We start from the raw sequence: 20,206 nt of genomic DNA, 5'->3' as shown, positions 1-20,206 counted from the left end.
GAGGGACTAGGGGGAGGGGCGATGGAGGTGGGATAGGTGGAAGGAGGTCAAGGTGAGGGTGATAGGCCGGAGTGGGGTGGGGGCGGAGAGGTATGCCACAATGCTGAGAGCCTGCAACCACGTGTAGAGTCTTATCTCATGAAAAAAGGCCCTTCAGCCCATTGTGTCTGCACCAGTCATCAAGCATCTATCTATTCTAATCCAATTTTCCTGCATGTGGCCTGTAGCCTTGATTGCAGCTGCAGTCCAAATGTTCATATGTTCATTAGTCCATTAGATATAGCGGCAGAATTAGACTATTCCGTTGCATTGAGTGTGCACCATTCAATCATGGCTGATGTGTTCCTCAACCCAATTTTCATGCCATTCCCCCATAATCATTTAACCCATTACCAATTAAAAATCTGTCTAACTCCTTCTTAATTTACTCACTGTCCCAGCATCCACCAGACAGATTCACAACCCTTTGGAAGAAATAGTCTCTCGTCAACTCTGTTTTAAATTTGCTACCCCTTATCAATAGACAATAGGTGCAGGAGTAGGCCATTCTGCCCTTTGAGCCTGCACCACCATTCATTATGATCATCCTCAATCAGTATCTTGTTCCTGCCTTATCTTCATAATCCTTGATTCCACTATCCTTGAGAGCTCTATCCAACTCTTTCTTAAACAAATCCAGAGACTGGGCCTCCACTGCCTTCTGGGTCAGAGCATTCCACACACCCACCACTCTCTGGGTGAAGAAGTTTCTCCTCATCTCTGTCCTAAATGGCCTACCCCTTATTTTTAAGCTGTGTCCTCTGGTTCGGCACTCGCCCATCAGCGGAAACATATTTCCTGCCTCCAGAGTGTCCAATTATTTAATAATCTTATACGTTTCAATCAGATCCCCTCTCAGTCTTCTAAACTCAAGGGTATACAAGCCCAGTCACTCCAGTCTTTCAGTGTAAGGTAATCCCGCCATTCCAGGAATTGACCTCGTGAACCTACGCTGCACTCCCTCAATAGCCAGAATTGTCTTTCCTCAAATTTGGAGACCAAAACTTCATACAATATTCCAGGTGCGGTCTCACCAGGGCCCTGTACAACTGCAGAAGAACTTTTTTGCTTCTATACTCAATCCCTCTTGTTATGAAGGCCAGCATGCTATTAGCTTTCTTCACTACCTGCTGTAACTGCATGCTTACCTTCATTAACTGGTGTACAAGAACACCCAGATCTCTTTGTACTGCCCCTTTACCCAACTTGACTCCATTGAGGTAGTAATCTGCCTTCCTGTTCTTGCCACTAAAGTGGATAACCATACATTTATCCACATTAAACTGCATCTGCCATGCATCTGACCACTCACCTAACCTGTCCAGGTCACCCTGTAATCTCCTAACATCCTCCTCACATTTCACCCTGCCACACAGCTTTGTATCATCAGCAAATTTGCTAATGTTACTATTAATACCATCTTCTATATCATTAATATATATTGTAAAACGCTGCGGTCCCAGCACTGATCCCTGCAGGTATTCCACTGGTCACCGCCTGCCATTCTGAAAGGGAGCCGTTTGTCACTACTCTTTGTTTCCTGTCAGCCAACCAATTTTCAATGCAAGTCAGTACTTTGCCCCCAGTACCATGCACCCTAATTTTGCTCACTAACCTCCTATGTGGGACTTTATCAAAGGCTTTCTGAAAGTCCAGGTACACTATATCGACTGGATCTTCCTTGTCCATCTTCAGAGTTACTCTAAGACTATGACCTCTCGTCCTAGATTACTCCACAATAGGACGCATCTGCTCCATGTCTATTTTATTCACACCTTTTATCATCTTGAATACCTTAATTGATCTCACCTGATTCTTCTAAATTCCAGAGACCATTGGCCTAAATTGTTCAAACTTTCTTCAAACAACAAACCCCTCAACCCTGGGATCATTCTGGTGAACCTGCTTTGAACTGCCTTCAATGCCACTACGTCTTTCCTCAAATAAGGGGACCAAAACTCTGCACAATACTCAAGCTACAGTCTCACCAATGCCTTGTATAGTTGCAACAATACATCCTTACCTTTTACATTCTATTCCTTTTGCTTTGAAAGCCAACCTTCCATTCACTTGCTTTATTATCTGCTGTACCTGCATGCTAGTTTTCCATGACTCATGAATGAGGACACCAGATCCCTCTGGACTGGAGCACCCCAAAGTCTCTCCCCTTTCAGATATGAGGTCACCTTCCCTTTATTTCGACCAAGTTTATTTCGACCTTCCACTTATCCACGTTAAACTCTATCTGCTAACTTATCTTTATCCAATTGTAAGGTTCTTATTTCCTCATTGAAATTTACCATCCCACCTATTTTTATGTCATCCACAAATTTGACCATAAAGCCTTCTATTTCTGTATCCAAGTCTATGTTGTCAGTTGTAAATAGCTGGAATTCAAGGACCGAACCCTATAGCACCCCATTAGATACTTCTTGCCATCCAGAAAAGAAACCATTTATCCCAACTCTTCTGTCCATCAGCCAGTCAGTTACCCAAGCTAATAAATTAACCCTAATCGCATATTAACCTTTTGTGCGACACCTTGTCAAACGCCTTCCAGAAGTCCAGATATATTACATTTACAGCTTCCCCATTATCCAATTTGCTTGCTACATCTCAGAAAACTCTAGCAAATTAATCAAACATGATTTGCCCTTCATCAAACCGTACTGACTGATGGGTAGAATTTTGACTTTCTAAATGTCCTGATATTGCATCCTTGATAATTGATTCTCACACTTGCCCAACAACAAATGTTAAACTATCATGTTTGTAATTTCCCACATATTGCCTCCCTCCCTTCTTGAATAAGGGCTTTAGATTAGCATTTTTCCAATCCACCAGAACCTTTCCCGTATCGAGGGAATTTTGCAATATTGTAACCAATATAGATCTACTATTTCTGCTGCCACTTCCTTTAATACCCTAGGATGTCTGTCCTCAATCCTAATAGTCTTCAGAGTACCTTTTCTCTATCAATGTTGATTGTTCGCAGTTCTACCCTTTCTAATAGGAATGGTATTGTTGTCCTCCACTGTGAAAACTGAGGGAAAGTGTTGATTTAGCATCTCTGTCATCTCAGTGTTCCTCACTATTAACTCTCCTGTTTCATCTTCCAAGGAACTAATATTTACCTTTGTGACTTTCTTCCTTTTTATATATCTATAGAAGCTTTTGCCATCCTTTTTGATATTTTGTGTCAGTTTTCTCGTAATTTACCCTAGCTTTATTATTAATTTTTTATTATCATTGAAAGTTTCCTAATCTTCCAGCCTGCCACTGGCCTTTCCAATATGATTTACCTTAGTTTTTGACTTTATATTGTTCTTGACCTCCTTGCTGAGCCTGGATATTTGTTTTACTCCCCCTTACCATCTTTCTTCTTCACTGGGATATATTTTAGTTGTGAGGAATTAAGTAACTCCTTAAACAACCGCCACTGCTCATCTGCTATCTTACCTTTCAGTCCTCCTGCCCAATCTACAGGGGCCAAATCTTTCCTCATGCCAAGATAATTTCCTTTGTTCAATTCCAAAATACTACTGTGGGACTGCACCCTCCCACCCTCAAACTGAATTTTGAATTCTATCATATTATGGTCCTTCTCTCCTCAATAGACAGAACCAACTCCAGAGTAGTCTGCTCACTAAATGGTTGGTTCCACAACATACTGCTGCAAGAAATAATTTCTAATACATTCAATGAACTCTGTCTCCAGGCTACCCTTGCCAATTTGATTCTTCCAATATGTGTGCATGTTAAAATCACCCACGATTAGCGAGTTTTGAGACTACATCAAAGACATTGCAGAAATGACAGCCAGACTACTCAGACCCCTTGGCATTATGGTAGCCCACAAACCCACAAACACATTAAAGCAGTAGCTAATGAACTTGAAAGACCTTATACAGATAAAAAGTAAAACTAATGTCATTTACAAAATACAATGCAAGGACTGTAACAAACACTACATTGGACAAACAGGCAGAAAACTAGCCACCAGGATACATGAGCATCAACCAGCCACAAAGCGATATGACCCACTCACTAGTATCCTCACACTCGGATGAGGAAGGACACCACTTCGACGAGGACAAAACATCCATCCTAGGACAAGCCAAACAAAGACAGGCACGCGAATTCCTAGAAGCATGGCATTCCAACCGGAACTTTATCAACAAACACATCGAGTTAGACTCCATCTACCACCCCCTGAAAAAAGGAACAGGAAGTGACTTCACCACAGGAAATAACATCACCACAGGAAAATGACATCACCAACCCAAAGAAACCTAAATATATAAATAGAAAGCAGGAATTTTCAGCAGTGCTTCGCCTGAGACCCACTGAAAATGTTACCTAGTAGGGTGACGAACGTCTAGAAGTGAACCTTCAAACTTAGCAAGCAAACCTACATCCCATCACCCTGACATACCTTTCTTATAAGCCTCTAATATTTCCTGGTTTCATCTTAAACATTCCTGCCTGTTCGGAATTGAGTTTCAGAGACACACTATCTTCCCAGTGAAAAGATTTATCCTCGAAACCTCCTGTTCCTAGCTTAAATCCATACCTCATGATTATTGATGCCTGTACAAGGAGAAAACATTTCTCCCTATTTAACCTATATTTGCCCTTCATAACTTTTTACACCCCATAGAGGTCCCTCCTTAGCCTTCTCTGCTTTAAGGATCCCCAGACTACCTAGACTCTCTTAGGAAGAATAGACTGGAAAGTGGGCGACATGGTGGCACAGTGGTCAGCACTGCTGCCTCACAGCGCCAGAGACCCGGGTTCAATTCCCGCCTCAAGCGATTGACTGTGTGGAGTTTGAATGTTCTCCCCGTGTCTGCGTGGGTTTCCTCCGGGTGCTCTGGTTTCCTCCCACAGTTCAAAGATGTGCGGGTCAGGTGAATTGGCCATGCTAAATTGCCTGTAGTGTTAGGTAAGGGGCAAATGTAGGGGTATGGGTGGGTTGCGCTTCGGCGGGTCGGTGTGGACTTGTTGGGCCGAAGGGTCTGTTTCTACACTAATCTAATCTAAGATTTACTTACAATTGCGTGGTGACCAGTCATCACATTTCTGGATCAGATTTCACTTGGGATCATAGTGTGCCAATACGTTAGTCAATGATAGCTGCTTCTTCACTTCCCGAAAGGCAAGAAGATGATTTTCAAAGCTGGCTCTTTATCAATAGCAGGTGTAAGGGTACCAGAATGGAGGCAAGTCACGGATGAACTTTCCACAATAATTCACCAATCCAAGGAAAGACTCTGGTACAGACATGTGAAGCCAGGGTACCTTTGATCGCCCTCACTTTACCATCCAGTGGGTGTAACCCAGTCTTGTCAACCCTATGGCCAATTTGGGTCACTTGGGGTGTTTGGAATAGACGTTTTTTCCCATCCAAAGCATGTACCTACCTTGGAAAGACATCTGAGGACCATGTCAAGTTCATTATGTGCTGTTTATTGGTCTTCTCTTTTATAAGCACATCATCCAGACAAATAGTGAACCTGGGTAGACTTTGTAAAATGTTCTCCATTGTTAGCTGAAAAATGTCAAAAGCTGATGATACCCCAAATGGCAGTCTCATACTTTGGTACAAACCTTTCTGGTATTAATTGTAACATACGTCTGGGAATCCTTATCTAAGACGACTCAGGTGACTGACTGTGTGGAGTTTGCACGTTCTCCCTGTGTCTGCGTGGGTTTCCTCTGGGTGCTCCGGTTTCCTCCCACAGTCCAAAGATGTGCGGGTCAGGTGAATTGGCCAGGCTAAATTGCCCGTAGTGTTAGGTAAGGGGTAAATGTACTGATATGGGTGGGTTGCGCTTCGGCGAGTCAGTGTGGACTTGTTGGGCCGAAGGGCCTGTTTCCACACTGTAAGTAATCTAATCTAACTATAGTTGCAAGTATGCAAGGCTCATGTCCAGCTTTGTGAAGAACAGCACCCCTCTCCCCACCAACTGATTAGGTTCCATAATCGGTATGACCGGTGATGTCCATTCCTTAAACTGTACTGTTTTGATGATTCCTTCACTTGCCAGCCTCCTGATTTCATAGATCATAGAATTCCTACAGTATGGAAACAGGCCCTTCAGCCCAACAAGTCCACACCGATCCTCCCAATGGTAACCCACTCAGGCCTATTCCCCCTACCCTGCATTTACCAATGACTAATACACCTAACCTACACATCCCTGAACACTATGGGCAATTTAGCACAGCCAATTCAACTAACATACACATCTTTGGACTGAGAGAGGAAACTAGAGTAGCCGAAGGAAACCGACGCAGACACAGGGAGAATGTGCAAACTCCACATGGCCAAATGCCCGAGACTGGAATCGAACCCAGATCCCTGGCGCTGTGAGGCAGCAGTGCTAACCACTGAGCCACCATGCTGCCCTTCTGCCTCTACTTTTTCCCATAAGGCAAATAGCACTGTGTGGGCCTTGCAGGATATGGAAATGCTTCCTGGTTAACGTGCAAGGTGGCCTTAGCTTCTTTGATAGAGCCTAGACCTTCCTGAAAACCTTCCAGGTATTTAATTATGACTTCACTCTGGTAACCATTTTCTAATCGAAAAATGTGGAGCCAGTCTGTGAAGGTTCCCTGGTACAGGTTCTCAGTCTAGCTGAGGTGTTATGCAAACCAATGATTGGAGTCCAGAGCGAATTCTGTCATAGACTGCTTCTACAATCAATCATACCACCTGGCTAGTTGCATTAGAACCGGGGACCATTTAACCAGACATTTATTTTGCTTCTGATTTGGATGTTGCTAAGCAAATTGACTGTTCCAAGCCAGCTGTAGGGAAGCTTTCCAGGATGTGCAATCTCCTGGATACCAGCCTAAGAGCTCTCTTCCTCAGTTCAGGCTTAGTAGGACTCTGTTGATGTCTCAAGTCGCCACAGAAATAACTCCAGAGGCCAATATCCGGTCATCAAGTCACCCTTTATTTACACATACATGACAAGGGCTAGCTTTCTCATAGCCAGTGAACCGAACCTCTGATATCTGGTTCTGAGGAAGATGGACATTATTTAGTACTATATATGTGTAAATAAAGGGTGACTTGGTGACAGGATATTGGCCTCTATGGAGTTATTTCACCGTCCTATCACAGATCCACTCTCTTTTCTTTCTTCTTCCCTTCCATTACTGCTGCCTTCCGAACCCTCCTGAGGCTCTTACCTTGCCCTCTGATGTACATTTGTTTACAGTTGGTAAATCTATGAACTTGCAGGTAAAAGAAGTACAAACCTGAAATATTAACAGGGCTTGCAGTTCACAGATGCTTTCCAGTAAATCTTCCTTTGTACTTCAAAACTTCATCATTGAGTGTAACCTGTTTAAGTAACAGTCTACTGCAATGAAAGGCATTAGAGAAATATATGCTCTTTTTATTTAGCGTAGGACAATTAGCACACCGAGAAATGGAGATTCATTATGAATCTCAAAGCTGAATAAAGCCTATATGATTATTTAAGTAATGATGTTTTCAGATTCTGAAGCCTTTCCTGGTGTTGCAGTAATCTATGTGTATACATACACTCAACAAGCCCATAAATGCAACAACAATGTTTCATATAATTTCTGTTCAGGCAAGCAATGATCACTTGGCTTGAGCTTAATCTCTGTTTTAAATCTGTTACTTTTCCAGAAAGCTAGCTTCGGATAAACCCTTGACAGAAAAGCTGAGAAGAGACTTTGAAATGTGTTGAATAACTCTCTCTTATCTAAACCATCAACTGAGCTGCACATGGGAGTGGAGCAGAGGAAACGATTCTCGACATTACCCAACGCAGTTCTCGCTGCATAAAGCAGAAGTAAGCTTCGCCAGCAACAATATCACAAGAGAGAAAACACAGAGCAGTCGTCTGAAATGTCACCAAGAGATAACCAAGGAAGAAAATGTGTGCGAGAAAAACACCATTAAGCTACAGTGGGGGTACACTGAAAGATATTCTTAGACATCCACACCAAGCCAATGGCAAGGACTCATTAAATTCTGTACATTCATTTTCTCTTTGGGTTTTCAAATCCCACATCCAAATAATGTCTACAGCCTGAGTTAGTATTGGATTATTTCAGCTTCAAATCAAGTTTAATGATTCAGAAAGACAAAGCAAATTGAAGAGTTGATATTGCTCTATTCAAAGATCTGTGAATTGGCATTCCCTTATGAATTTCCTCCTTTGACTTTCTTCTCTTCCCAATCCAAGGAACCATTTTTTTCACATTTATAGCCTGTACACCCAGAGTCAGCCTGATTCATTCTCAAAAACAAAGGTAATTGAAAAATGTCGAACGATTCATCCAGCTGTAGCGATGATCGGAGTACAACTAACTTCTTGTATGCCATCATGTATGCTGTCATATTTGTACCGGGCTTAATAGCTAATGTCCTGGCGCTATGGGTGTTCCATGCTTATGTTAAGGAGACAAAGCGGGCAGTGATTTTCATGATTAACTTGGCCATTGCTGACGTGGCACAGGTCTTGTCTTTACCACTCCGGATTTTCTACTACTTGCATCAGGCCTGGCCTTTTGGCAGCTTTTTGTGCATGTTTTGTTTCTACCTTAAGTACGTGAACATGTATGCAAGCATCTTCTTCCTGGTCTGCATCAGTATCAGACGGTGCCTCTTCCTGATCCAACCTTTCAAATATAATGATTGTAAGCGCAGGTACGACGTCTATGTGAGTATTGTAGGGTGGCTCCTGGTGGGTGCCGCTTGCCTGCCCTTCCCCTTAGTGAGGCACGACACAAAAAACAGCTCCAGCAACTTCACTCGCTGCTTTGCAGACCTACCCATAACTGAAATTGGCATCTCTACCTCTGTTGTCATGGTAACTCTGGCTGAACTAACAGGCTTTGTGCTACCTCTTGCCATCACGTTGATCTGCTCTTGGAAAACCATCATGACCTTGCGAGAGAAGAACCCAGTTTTACAAGATAGTGGGGAAAAGAAGAAAGCTTTGAAGATGGTGCTGACATGTAGCATGGTCTTCCTGGTCTGCTTTGCGCCGTATCACATTACCTTCCCTTTGCATTTTCTGGCGATAACTGGTCGTATCGAAGACTGCTTCACCAGGAAGATCATACTGACCTTTCACCCCATTGCGCTCTGTCTGGCCAGCCTGAACTGCTGCCTGGATCCAGTCATCTACTATTTCACAACAGAAGAATTCAGGAGAAGACTGTCACGGCAAGAAATCTGTGAAAACGATATTCAGCTCAACTCCAAGGAATATGGTTGAAGGAAGTGCTAAGGGTAACATGTTCAATATTCAGCTGCTTTGCAAAACTGAACATAAGCGACACAGAAAGGTCAGCAAGTGTCAGCCTGACCGCCATGGTGTAATTTTTATTTTTCAATGTTATTTAGCCTATTTATATGATGTACTTGTATATGTTGGTTGTTTTTTCTACAGAAATGTGAATCTTTACAATGGTGAAGAGTTTAAAAATACTTATGTGGAGTGTTCTATTTTGAGAATCTGTCAGAGGAAAGCCAAGTGGGCTCAAAGAGTCGGCAGATCACATGTAGTGATCCCTCTGTTGCCCAGTGATGTGCCTTAAATAGATTTGCAGAGTGACATTTCAGTTCCGTAGTGAGATTTCCACTTCCTACTTCAGTCATGATGGTCATTGTAAGTCTGCTGTATTAATGTCAAACCATAGGAGAAACCCACATTAAAGTTTGATGTTAATTTGACTGATAACAAAGTTAACTGGGTTAAGAAATCATTCAAAATAAGTAAATATTCCAGCCAATTAATTGAGCCCAGGTAACTAAAATAAAATCTTAGTTTTTTTTAAAAGAAATCTATTTTCATCTTTGCATCTTTCAAACTTTTTTTTTCCATTGTGATGCAATGCATTCTCTCATAAAGCAATGGTTAGGCTCCAGAAATCATTGTTATGCGTGCTAATATAAATACAGTGCTCTGATGTGAGTATACAAATATTTAAACCAGGATCAGTTTCAGAATCGTAGAGCTGAGAATGAGGACTCCATTAAAAGGATGGGCCTTTATTGGTAATATGTCCAGTATCTGGAGAAAAGCTGCTACACCCCATTGAGCATTTTCCAGCTGTAGTATCTGACATTGCTTATTAATGAGTCATCGCAACCAAAAGAAAAAAAAACTCAAACCCAAAAGTTTAGGTTTCTTCTAAAGATAGGCTGTTAAAAGCCCAAACTTCTCAGAAGCTGTGTTCACTGAAGACCTCATGAATATTTTGAGTAACTAGATTGAAGGATTGATTATTTACATCATAATTAAATGACCAGCCTCACATTCTACAAAATATTTAGAACTTATTCATAATAGCACTGTTTACAGCATTGAGATGTGATCCACAGTGCTGACTCTGCAGTGTTGATGATCTCTCTTTAACTCGAGCTCACAAAGCTAAATAGCTCAACTTCTGAAGTAAGAATATACAGGCTGAATTAGACGAGGCACTGTGATAGCACCCCCACCCCTGTCTAAAATATCATAGAGAACTTGCCTAAGAGGCAAAAGGCTGCCCCTCAACTGTTCAGTAACTTTCTTTTATTCACTCGTGGAATGTTAACATTGCTGGGTCCAGCATTTATTGCCTGTCCCTAGTTGCCCTTGAGAAGGTGGTGGTGAGCTGCCTTCTTGAACTACTGCAGTCCATCTGCTGTAAGTTGACCCACAATGCCATGGGGAGGGAATTCCAGGATTCTAACCCAGTAACAATGGAAGAGCGGTGATATATTTCCAAGTCAGGATAGTGAGTACTTTTGAGGGGAACTTGAAGGTGGTGGTATTCCCATGTATCTGCTCTCGTCCTTCTGGATGGATGGAAGTGGTCATCGGTTTAGTCTAAGCATTTTTGGTGAATTTCCGCAGTGCTTGTTGTGGATGGTACACACTGCTGCTACTGAGCCTCAGTGGTGGAGGGAGTGGATGCTTGTGGATATGGTGCCAATCAAGTGGGCTGCTTTACCCTTGATGGTGTCCAGCTTCTTGAGTATTGTTGGAGCTGCAGCCATCCAGGCAAATGGGGAGTATTCCATCAAACTCATGACTTGTGCCTTGTAGATGGTGGACAGGCTTTGGGAGGTGAAGTACTCGCCGCATTATTCCTGACCTCTGACCTATTGGCTATTAACTGGCTGGAGGCAGGATTTCTGACCCTCCATGGACAGGAAGCCCCACTTCAAAGAGCAGTTTGTCATACAGAAAGGTAGCATTCTCCTGTACCAGCAGCACCAGGAGGAGCAGTAGTCACTGCTGGTACTGCACCTGAGGCAACAGGAGGATTGGAATGTTGTAAATGCTTTAGGAGGTGGGTGTCTGGTCTAAGAGACCATGGGTGCAGAGAAATCTGGAAGGGGCTATACCTGGGCAGGAGCGGTCCATCCATGAGCCCAGTTTGGAAGAGGGTGTTCTGCTACCCACTCAGCACAATCTTGCCAGGCTGGCCACTTGCTGTGCGTTTCTCATGCTGCCATGTGATTTGACCACTTGCAGTTCTCATTTGACTCTCAGGCTACCAGGCAACCCAATGCCACCCAGTCAATGGTAAAGTGGTGGTTGGATCAGGGGAGAGAAGGTAGGGTTGGGGAGGTTCACTCCGCTCAATATGGATTCAATGTGACCCTGCCCACACTGACAGTGGAAAATGAAGTCCCCACCACCACCACCACCGTGTCTCTTGGAGAGACATAGTCTGCATTTTATATCCTTCCATCAAACACTTGCATAAAAAATACTTTCTGGAAGCAAATTTAACAAAATGGCTCTAATTACAACATTGTGATCTCATGTTGTAATCCATCACATGATCAATTTGTGGCAGTTTTTAATCAATTTGACTTTATAACTTAGCTTTGATCAGCATGGTTCAATTAGTTGTTCGCTTTATCTCAGGACAGAAGATTTTGGGTTCATATCTCACATCAGGATTTAATCACTCAGTCTATAACAGTATAGTGCAGCACTGAAGCATGGTTTATGATTGGAGGTTTTGCATTCTTTTATCAGGATACATCAAGCACCTGCCTGTTTAGTGTGTAAAAAGTCACTGTCGAAAAAGAGCAGGAAGTTCTCCTCATGTCCTACTGAACAATTCTTATCCAGCAAACAACACTGCTAAAATACAGATCAATTATCCATTCATCTCATTTGCTGAAATTCCTGGTAAATCAGTTGGCTGCGAAAATAGCCTACATTGGTCGTGAGATATATTTGGCCTGCATGAAGGCAGTACATTGAAGCAGGTGGTTGCTTTCTTCTTAGAGGAGGTGAAAAATTAGAAACTGGATCCAAAGTGTATGTAGTGTAACAGCACAAGCCTCCTGTGCAGTTTTGATAGCAATGTATTAGAAATAATTGTCTATTTGATTGTCACCTAGAAAATACCCATTTTGTCAAAACTTTTCATCTTGCATTCATCAGGACAGTTTGCAAGAATGCCAACTCCAAGGAAAAATCAACATTTATACTGCATGAGAAGAGAGTGCTGGTACTGGATTCTGATTGGAGAATGCACCTATCATCAAACAAATATGAGATGTGAACTTTGGTGCCCATGAGATTCTGTGTTTCTAGGCTATAAATTCCAAAGTTTGGAAGATTATATCAACAGCATATCCCTTTGGCTGTTTATACCAAATGGCCTGTTTGTTTCTTGTGACTATACCTGACCAGCTTGCAAAAGCACACAATGCAGTGTCCAACATTAGATGTGATTCTGCAATTGGACGGCATTTGCTGATTTGACGGCATCTGAGTCTGAATTAGATCTGAAGAAGGGTCACTGGATCCAAAACATTCACTCTGATTTCACTCCACAGATGCTGCCAGACCTGCTGAGATTTTCCATGAATTTCTGTTTATAGAATCCCTACAGTGTGGAAACAGGCCATTTGCCTCTACAAGTTCACACTAATCCTCCAAAGGTCATCGCACCCATACCCTATCCTAGTAATCCTGCATTTCCCAGGGCTAACATAGCCGATCTATACATCCCTGGACACTATGGGTGATTTAGCATGGCTGATCCACCTAACCTGCACATCTTTGGACAGTGGGAGGAAACCAGAGTACCTGGAGGAAACCCATGCTGACATGAGGAGAATGTGTAAACTCCACAAAGCCAATTGCCCGAGGATGGAATTGAACCCAGGCACTTGGTGTTGTGAGGTTCCACTTGGATTTAATTGAAGCTTGATGGCTTTCCAAACATACCCAAAACATTTGCTTTGGAAAGATGCTTTAGATGTACAATGCTTAACATTGCAAGAGGACTTCAGCAAAAGCAAACACATTTGATAAAATGTGCAAAAGCAGAAGTTGGAAATCTGAATCAAAATAAAATATGTAGCAGAAACACTCAATGGGTCAGATAGCATTTTGGAGAGAGAAGTTGAGTCAAAGGGTAGAATTTTATTGAAATAAACATACTTCCAGAGAGGAAGGAGGTGGAAAGCCAACTGTTCCAGGATCCAGTTATTTGGAGATGCAAGATTCACTTTGGTTATTTAACTCAACCAAGATATTAACGTACCCACTTTGGGTTTCCTGATCAATAACCGTTTGGATGTGTTGAGAATCTGCACCCTGTCAAAGGAAGGATTCAAGCTAAAGGGACCCTGGTAGTGATGGGAAAGACAATGCTGCCTTTGTTCCTATGGTCTCAACAACCAGTGGAATGAAACGGAGATGTGGACATGTTTCCTCTCCCTCCATCACCCATCTCTCAGGCCTCTTACTCTTCCCTTTAGGTTCTGTTGCAGGCTGTGAGGGACTGCAGTGAAATACCACTTCTCCCAGATGAATAAGGCCAACTTTTCAAATCAAATGGGCGAGGTTGGAAGTGAGCAGCAGCAGAAGTGTGATCCCTCCAATCTGGATTCAGTGCTGCAAGCTGTACACAATCTTGAGGGGGCAGGAAATGTGAGTGGCATCTCACTACCCAGCACCAGCCTTCACAATCTAACTCCCCCGGCATTTTCCTGCATAACGTTCTTCAGAATACATCTTGCAGCTCCACTCCTTCCTGTCTTTGCAAGCACATTCCCATCAGTCAGCTCTCACACTCTCCCTGTGCTCATCACCATCTCACACTAGTCCCTCACACCGCAAACACTGTCATGCTACCCTCTCCACAGCGATTCTGCCTCCCAGGTTCCTAACTCTCTGCTTTGTCACTTTACAATTGACAACACACAGCTCTAGAGAAAGGCAAGGAACTGGTGTTGGTGGGCTTGAGCCTTAGTCAGAGCCAGCCAAGGTGGTCAGAGGCAGTGAAGGTAGCTGCAGACATCAGCAATGAGCTGCAGGTTAGCCTGAACCTTGATGCAATGGCACTCAAACTTATCAAGAGGGCTGATCCTCTGCCTGCATTGGAGCTGGATCCCCTTTGTGTTGGGGGGGGGGGGGGCGGGGGGGCGGGGGGGTGGGGGGTAGGGGGCTATGTGTTTGAGGAGATAGCAGCCAGTGCTGCTGCTGGTGTTATGTTTGCTGTGTCTGATATTAGATTGGCTGTTCTTCCTGTGTCTCACCAGAGCTTCACACTAGAGCTAGATAAGCTGTTCCAATGCTACAGTGAACGCCAACATCTGGGAAGTGCAGCTCAAAGTCAGTACAGCCCATCAAGGGTGAAAAGACTCCTAGAGAGTTGGAAATTCCTGGTGAACCAGTGAAGTTAGGCTCTTTCCCACATGCAGGCCCTGTGCTCCTGACGGCTTTTAAAGATCTCAGAAAATCCCTCTGGGCTGGTTGCTGAATCCAGAATTCAGGTTTAATGGTTGAATTAACTGATTAGCCACAGATTTAGTGGGCACTGCTGCCTCACAGTGTCAGAGACCCGGGTTCAATTCCTGCCTCAGGTGACTGTCTGTGTGGCATTTGCATATTCTCCCCATGTCTGCGTGGGTTTCCTCCCACAGTCCAAAGATGTGCAGGGCAGGTGAATTGGCCATACTAAATTGCCCATAGTGTTAGATTAGGAGTAAATGTAGGGGTAGGGGTGACCCTTCTTCAGATCTAATTCAGACTCAGATCTGAATAAAGGTCATCAAACTCGAAACATTACCTCCGACTTCTCTCCACAGATGCTACCAAACCTGCTGAGGTTTTCCAGCAATTCCTGTTTTTATTTCTGATTTGCAGCATCCATGGTTCTTTCATTTTATTTTCAATTAAATAGACTGAATGATGAAGAGCTGTCGCAACACTGTTGGAGCCAGGTGGAACATGTGGGCTCATGTTTTGTGCAGCTCAGACTTGTGGTTTACAAGAACATGTTTGGAGGGCTGTTCAACTTGAGCTTTGTTTGTCAGAGCCTTAAAGATTTTGCAGTCTTGCCACTTCCTTTCTAAATGTGTTGTGGTTTTGAAACAATGAATGACAGGAGCTGGCAGAGAGTAAGTAGGCTGAATGGCCTCTTCCTGTGCAGTGCATTCATTGTAATTTCATAATGCAGAATGTCACTGGACCACTAAGGCAGAAATCATAGTATCCTAACCTCTTCCTTACTATTACTTTAGAACCATTCTGTGCATAGTTATGCTTAGGTTGATGCACAATTTGCTCCACTCTTTTTCAACCCCTCTCAGCTGGTGATAACTAAATTTAAAAATTCCCTTTTAGGAAGAAGTTCTTACACTTTAACAAAAATGTAGCTCACTGCAAAATAAAGGAGCCAACGATTAGGGTTTTCTCAAGGTAAGAGCAAGGAACTTTGCAAACCCTGAGGAAAAATAATAAAAAGCAGGACAACAAACATACACACACACAGTTGCCAGTCCCTGTATGCACACGCACACGCATATTTTCCCTCTCCGTGCATACACACGTTCAGTTCCCACTCCCTGTATACACACACGCACAGGCTGTTACCTCTCCCTACATACACACACTCAGTTCCCACTCCCTATATACACACGCGCACAGGCTGTTACCTCTCCCTACATACAAACACAGACTCAGTTCCCACCCCCTGTATACACACAAGCACAGGCTGTTACCTCTCCCTACATACAAACACACATTCAGATCCCACTCCCTGTATACACACATGCACAGGCTGTTACCTCACCCTACATATACACACTCAGTTCCCACCCCCTGCATACACACGCACAGGCTATTACCTCTCCCTACATACAAACACACACTCAGTTCCCACTCCCTGCATACACACGCATAGGCTATTACCTCTCCCTACATACAAACACACACTCAGTTCCCATCCCCTGCATACACACACGCACAGGCTGTTACCTCTCCCTTCATACAAACACACGCTCAGTTCCCACTCCCTGTGTACATATACAGGGAAAAAAAACTAACTATCCACCCAAATACTAGTAATTAAAATAAGACTGTGGCAGAGACAGGAGATACAGGTTACACATTTAAACAATCCTTGGAGTTTTAGATATGTTAACTTGAGAACACAATTGTTTAATTGTATCCTTAGTGTACTGAAGTTTAAAGACATTTTCAAATTCTTGGTGAGAGATTGTTTTCCCAAGTTACTCTTCCATTTGCCATTGTTTTCCAAAATGCTGACATGTAAACAGGAGGATAGAAAGAGACTTCAGGTGTTTGCCACAAAATCATTTTTGCTTCTCTCTCTGCTCTGCTGCCCAAAAAACGGCTATTGAAATATAGTTTTGTGTGTATTCCAGAGTCTAGCTTAATTGTTTTTCCAAGCTGGTTAGCTGCCAGCCATTCATCTCTCTCAATAATTGAAATTACCATACATGTGGGAATTAAAGACAAGGTGCAAATTTCTTAACATTGATTCAACTGCCTGGCTTTGACATATTTTGATTAAAAATCTTAAATTCGGTTTGGTTTACTCTACTGAAACTTGCCTCAATCTATGGTCAGCTATTTAGGTCCATGTTCTCCACCTTTTTAAAAACTATTTTAGTCCATGAAAAAACACAGGGATAACAATCAGCTGACGGAAGTTAAAATGGGATAGTGTATTTTTCATCGTGATCGTAATAACACAAAATAATCTACTAAATCACAGATTCAAAGTGGCTATTTTGAGAGTGTTTAACTTGCAGTGCAACTTAATTGGCATAACAACATTGAGCTAAGTTGGTCAAACAATAGTTTGTGTCTCTGTTTATGTAGCTTGTGGCTGCTGCCTGCTGATAAGAATTCTTTCACTGCACAATGACAAATTGGTTTAAACTCTACACTTGTTAAGCACATTGAAATGCTGGAACACATTCATCCTGAGGTTTATTTTTTTCTACTTTTTCCAGTTAAAGATACTAGAGTAGAAGATATGGTTTTGAATGGTCAACTGTCAGATAAATCATATCGATAATATTTACAATGTTAATAAAGCACTGGCTGACTGACACAAGGAACAAGATTCTAAGTCGGGTGTTAGCTCCATACAGCACCTCTGGCTACTTTAAAGCCAGCTTGGTCTAGTATGTTTCAATGATGACTGAAACGTCCTAATGTGTAACAGGTCACCTCCCCTATGATCATGAACTGACACACTTATCCCAACTTTGAGCAATTATAGGGGCTAATTTTACATCTGTAACATAAAGAAAGTTTAAATGGACCGTGGACTGGGTTTTAGTTTGCAGGTAAATTCTATTTGGACTGGGGTGGGTTTGAGGAGAGAGGGTGGTAACTTAGGGTGTTTTTTTTGTAATCGGGATATTTGGCTGCAGGTCTGCTTTAAATGTATCTGGGTGCCAAAATCAATAAAAGCTGGTATATTGAGGGAGTCCTTGGATAAGCATATGGATGATGATGGGATAGTGTTGGGGGATGGGCTTTGATTAGTTCACAGGTTGGCGCAACATCAAGGGCCAAAGGGCCAGTTTTGGGCTGTAATATTCTATGAATGACAGAGGCCATTGGGGTGGGGTGACAGTGCAGGGGCCACATGTGAAGGAAGATCACGGGAGCCAGCTTGATTGTGGGAAATGGTCTGATATTCACAATAGGAAAGCTCCAGTCGTGGCCATGTAGTTGGGTCAGGGGGTGGGACAATGGGGAAAGTTGACTATGGTGTAGTGCTAAATGGTGTAACAAACAGCCACTTCAGGAGTGGGAATCACTGTGTAGTTTGCTGGGCCTGCACTGAGGCACACTCAGCAAATCCTGGCCCACAAGAGGTGCCGTAAAGTCTTTCAGGTTAAATTTTCAGTCCTTCTCACCTCCTCTTAAGTTGCCAAGACTCCCAAGGCCAGGGAACGGGCTGGCTGGATGGGAAAAAAACAGAATGTGCTTCTTGGAACAAAAGCACACAGTTTGGTTACAATCTTCAAATGATCAACCCACTTGCTGTGACTGCATTATCTCTCCTTAGCCTTCTATTAAGCTTCAATAAAAATCAGAATTGGATCCTTTTGGAGATAATTTGGCTACAGCACAATCCAAATTTTTTTTCCCATCTTCCTTTGTTCATCCATTCAGTGTAGGATTTAATCCCTTACATAACCTTACCACCTCGCAGCATTTTACAAAGAAGTAGTTTTAGTCAGCTCTGATGAAGAGTCATCTCGATGCAAAACATTAACTTGCTGTTTCTCCACGTACACTGCCTGACCCGCTGTCATCTCCAGCACTTTTTGTTTTCAGTAGTTTCTGCCACCGTTGTGTTGGAGAAAAACTCAACAGCCAATTTTCATGCCGCGACCGAGGTAATGTTCTGACAATGGTCAGAGTTTTCAGCAGAGGAGGTGGCCCTACACAACTGGTGAAAAGTTAAGGGTCCATGCTCAGGAAAACCCTGGTTTAACAGCTGGCTGCTAACCAGGCAGCCCATCCCCTCCCATAACTAGCCTGCAGTCAGGGTGCCAGAGTTTACCTTGATTGCCCCAGGGTGAGTAGACCATCTAACCCCTCTTCTGGTAAAGTTCCAGCAGGTGCTGATAGGTGATGGGAATAAGAACCTGTCATGCCACCCAACTTTAACCTCTACTTCTGGAGAGGGGTAGGGTGTGGTATCATGGCGAAAGTTTCGAGTGATGCGTTTTAATGGTGCTGGCGATGGGATAAACATTGGCTAGGACATCACACAGAATATCATTGCTCTGCTTCAAGTAGTTGTGGGGAACTTCTCTGAACAGTTTTAACGTCTTGTTGAAAAGGCTGCACACCTGGCAGTGCAGTATTCCATCACTACTGTGCTAGTACATCAGGCTAAATCTTGAGATGAAAGGCTTAAGCCCGAAACATCGATTCTCCTGCTCCTCGGATGCTGACTGACATTCTGTGCTTTTCCAGCACCACCTTCTCATCTCTGATCTCCAGCATCTGCAGTCCTCACTTACTCCTGATCTTTGAGTTCAGCTTTCTGACATGTGTCTTGAACATCCTCTACCCTTCTGACTTGGAGACAATGCTGCTCCTGCTGAGACAAGGCTGGCCCATTCGTTTCACCCGCGTCTTCTTACAGAATGTTGAGGCAGGATCAAAGGAATTATTGTCGACTCTTCACCCCTTTCGTCGATGGAGAGATTACTGCTTGAAATGACCCACTGCTTTATCTTCCTGTGCTGAAGGCCAATGGGAGGACTGTAAGACTGTCCCTGCTTCTCTGCATTCCTATGGTTTGAGCTGACAATACTTCATCAAGATGACCCCGTCACTGGACATCCAGGGATGCTGCAGAACACACGGAGATAAGTTTAACGAGTCACAAGTAACAACAAGTCATTTGGAAGCCCATTTTCCTTATCTTTTATTAATCTGATATCTAAGTTCTCAGCAAAGTTATCACCTTTTCTTATCCCAGAACCATGGCAGTCAGTGATGGGTCTTCCACTTGGAATTGCCCTTCAATCCTCAGAAGAAAGAATGGCTACCTGAAAGGATACCACCTGCACCAGAGATTGTCAATAAACCAACAGTTTAAGAATACAAGGTTTCCTTTTATGAGATGGAGTCAGAGATCTTTTTTCTTGTATAATGTCATTGGTCTAGGAAATTCTCTGCTCCAGAATATGATAGGGGCTGGATCACTGAAATTATTCAAGGACCAGATGGATAGATTTTTTCTTGACAAGGGATTGAAAAGTAATGGGGGTGGGTTAGACAGGAGCTGAGGCCACAACCAAATCATTGTAATTTAATTCAATGATAGATGCAGCTCTGATATGTAAATCTGCCCATACCTCACT

General features: G+C 43.0%; 1 protein-coding gene across 3 annotated transcripts in view; it reads left to right on the top strand.

The window, feature by feature from the left end:
• gpr174 (G protein-coupled receptor 174) overlaps positions 1-9,834 on the top strand; it is a 32,316-nt gene extending 22,482 nt beyond the window's left edge. For all 3 annotated transcript variants that reach the window (XM_060832190.1, XM_060832188.1, XM_060832191.1), the window contains exon 3: positions 7,709-9,834. In XM_060832190.1, the coding sequence (XP_060688173.1) occupies positions 8,349-9,308 (960 nt within the window). In that variant the 5' untranslated portion in view covers positions 7,709-8,348 and the 3' untranslated portion in view covers positions 9,309-9,834. The remainder of the gene's footprint in view (positions 1-7,708) is intronic.
• The last annotated feature ends 10,372 nt before the right edge of the window (positions 9,835-20,206 follow it).

This window comes from Hemiscyllium ocellatum, chromosome 11 (assembly GCF_020745735.1).
Source record: "Hemiscyllium ocellatum isolate sHemOce1 chromosome 11, sHemOce1.pat.X.cur, whole genome shotgun sequence".
Lineage (NCBI taxonomy): Eukaryota > Metazoa > Chordata > Chondrichthyes > Orectolobiformes > Hemiscylliidae > Hemiscyllium > Hemiscyllium ocellatum.
This window is presented reverse-complemented; position numbering and strand designations above follow the sequence as displayed.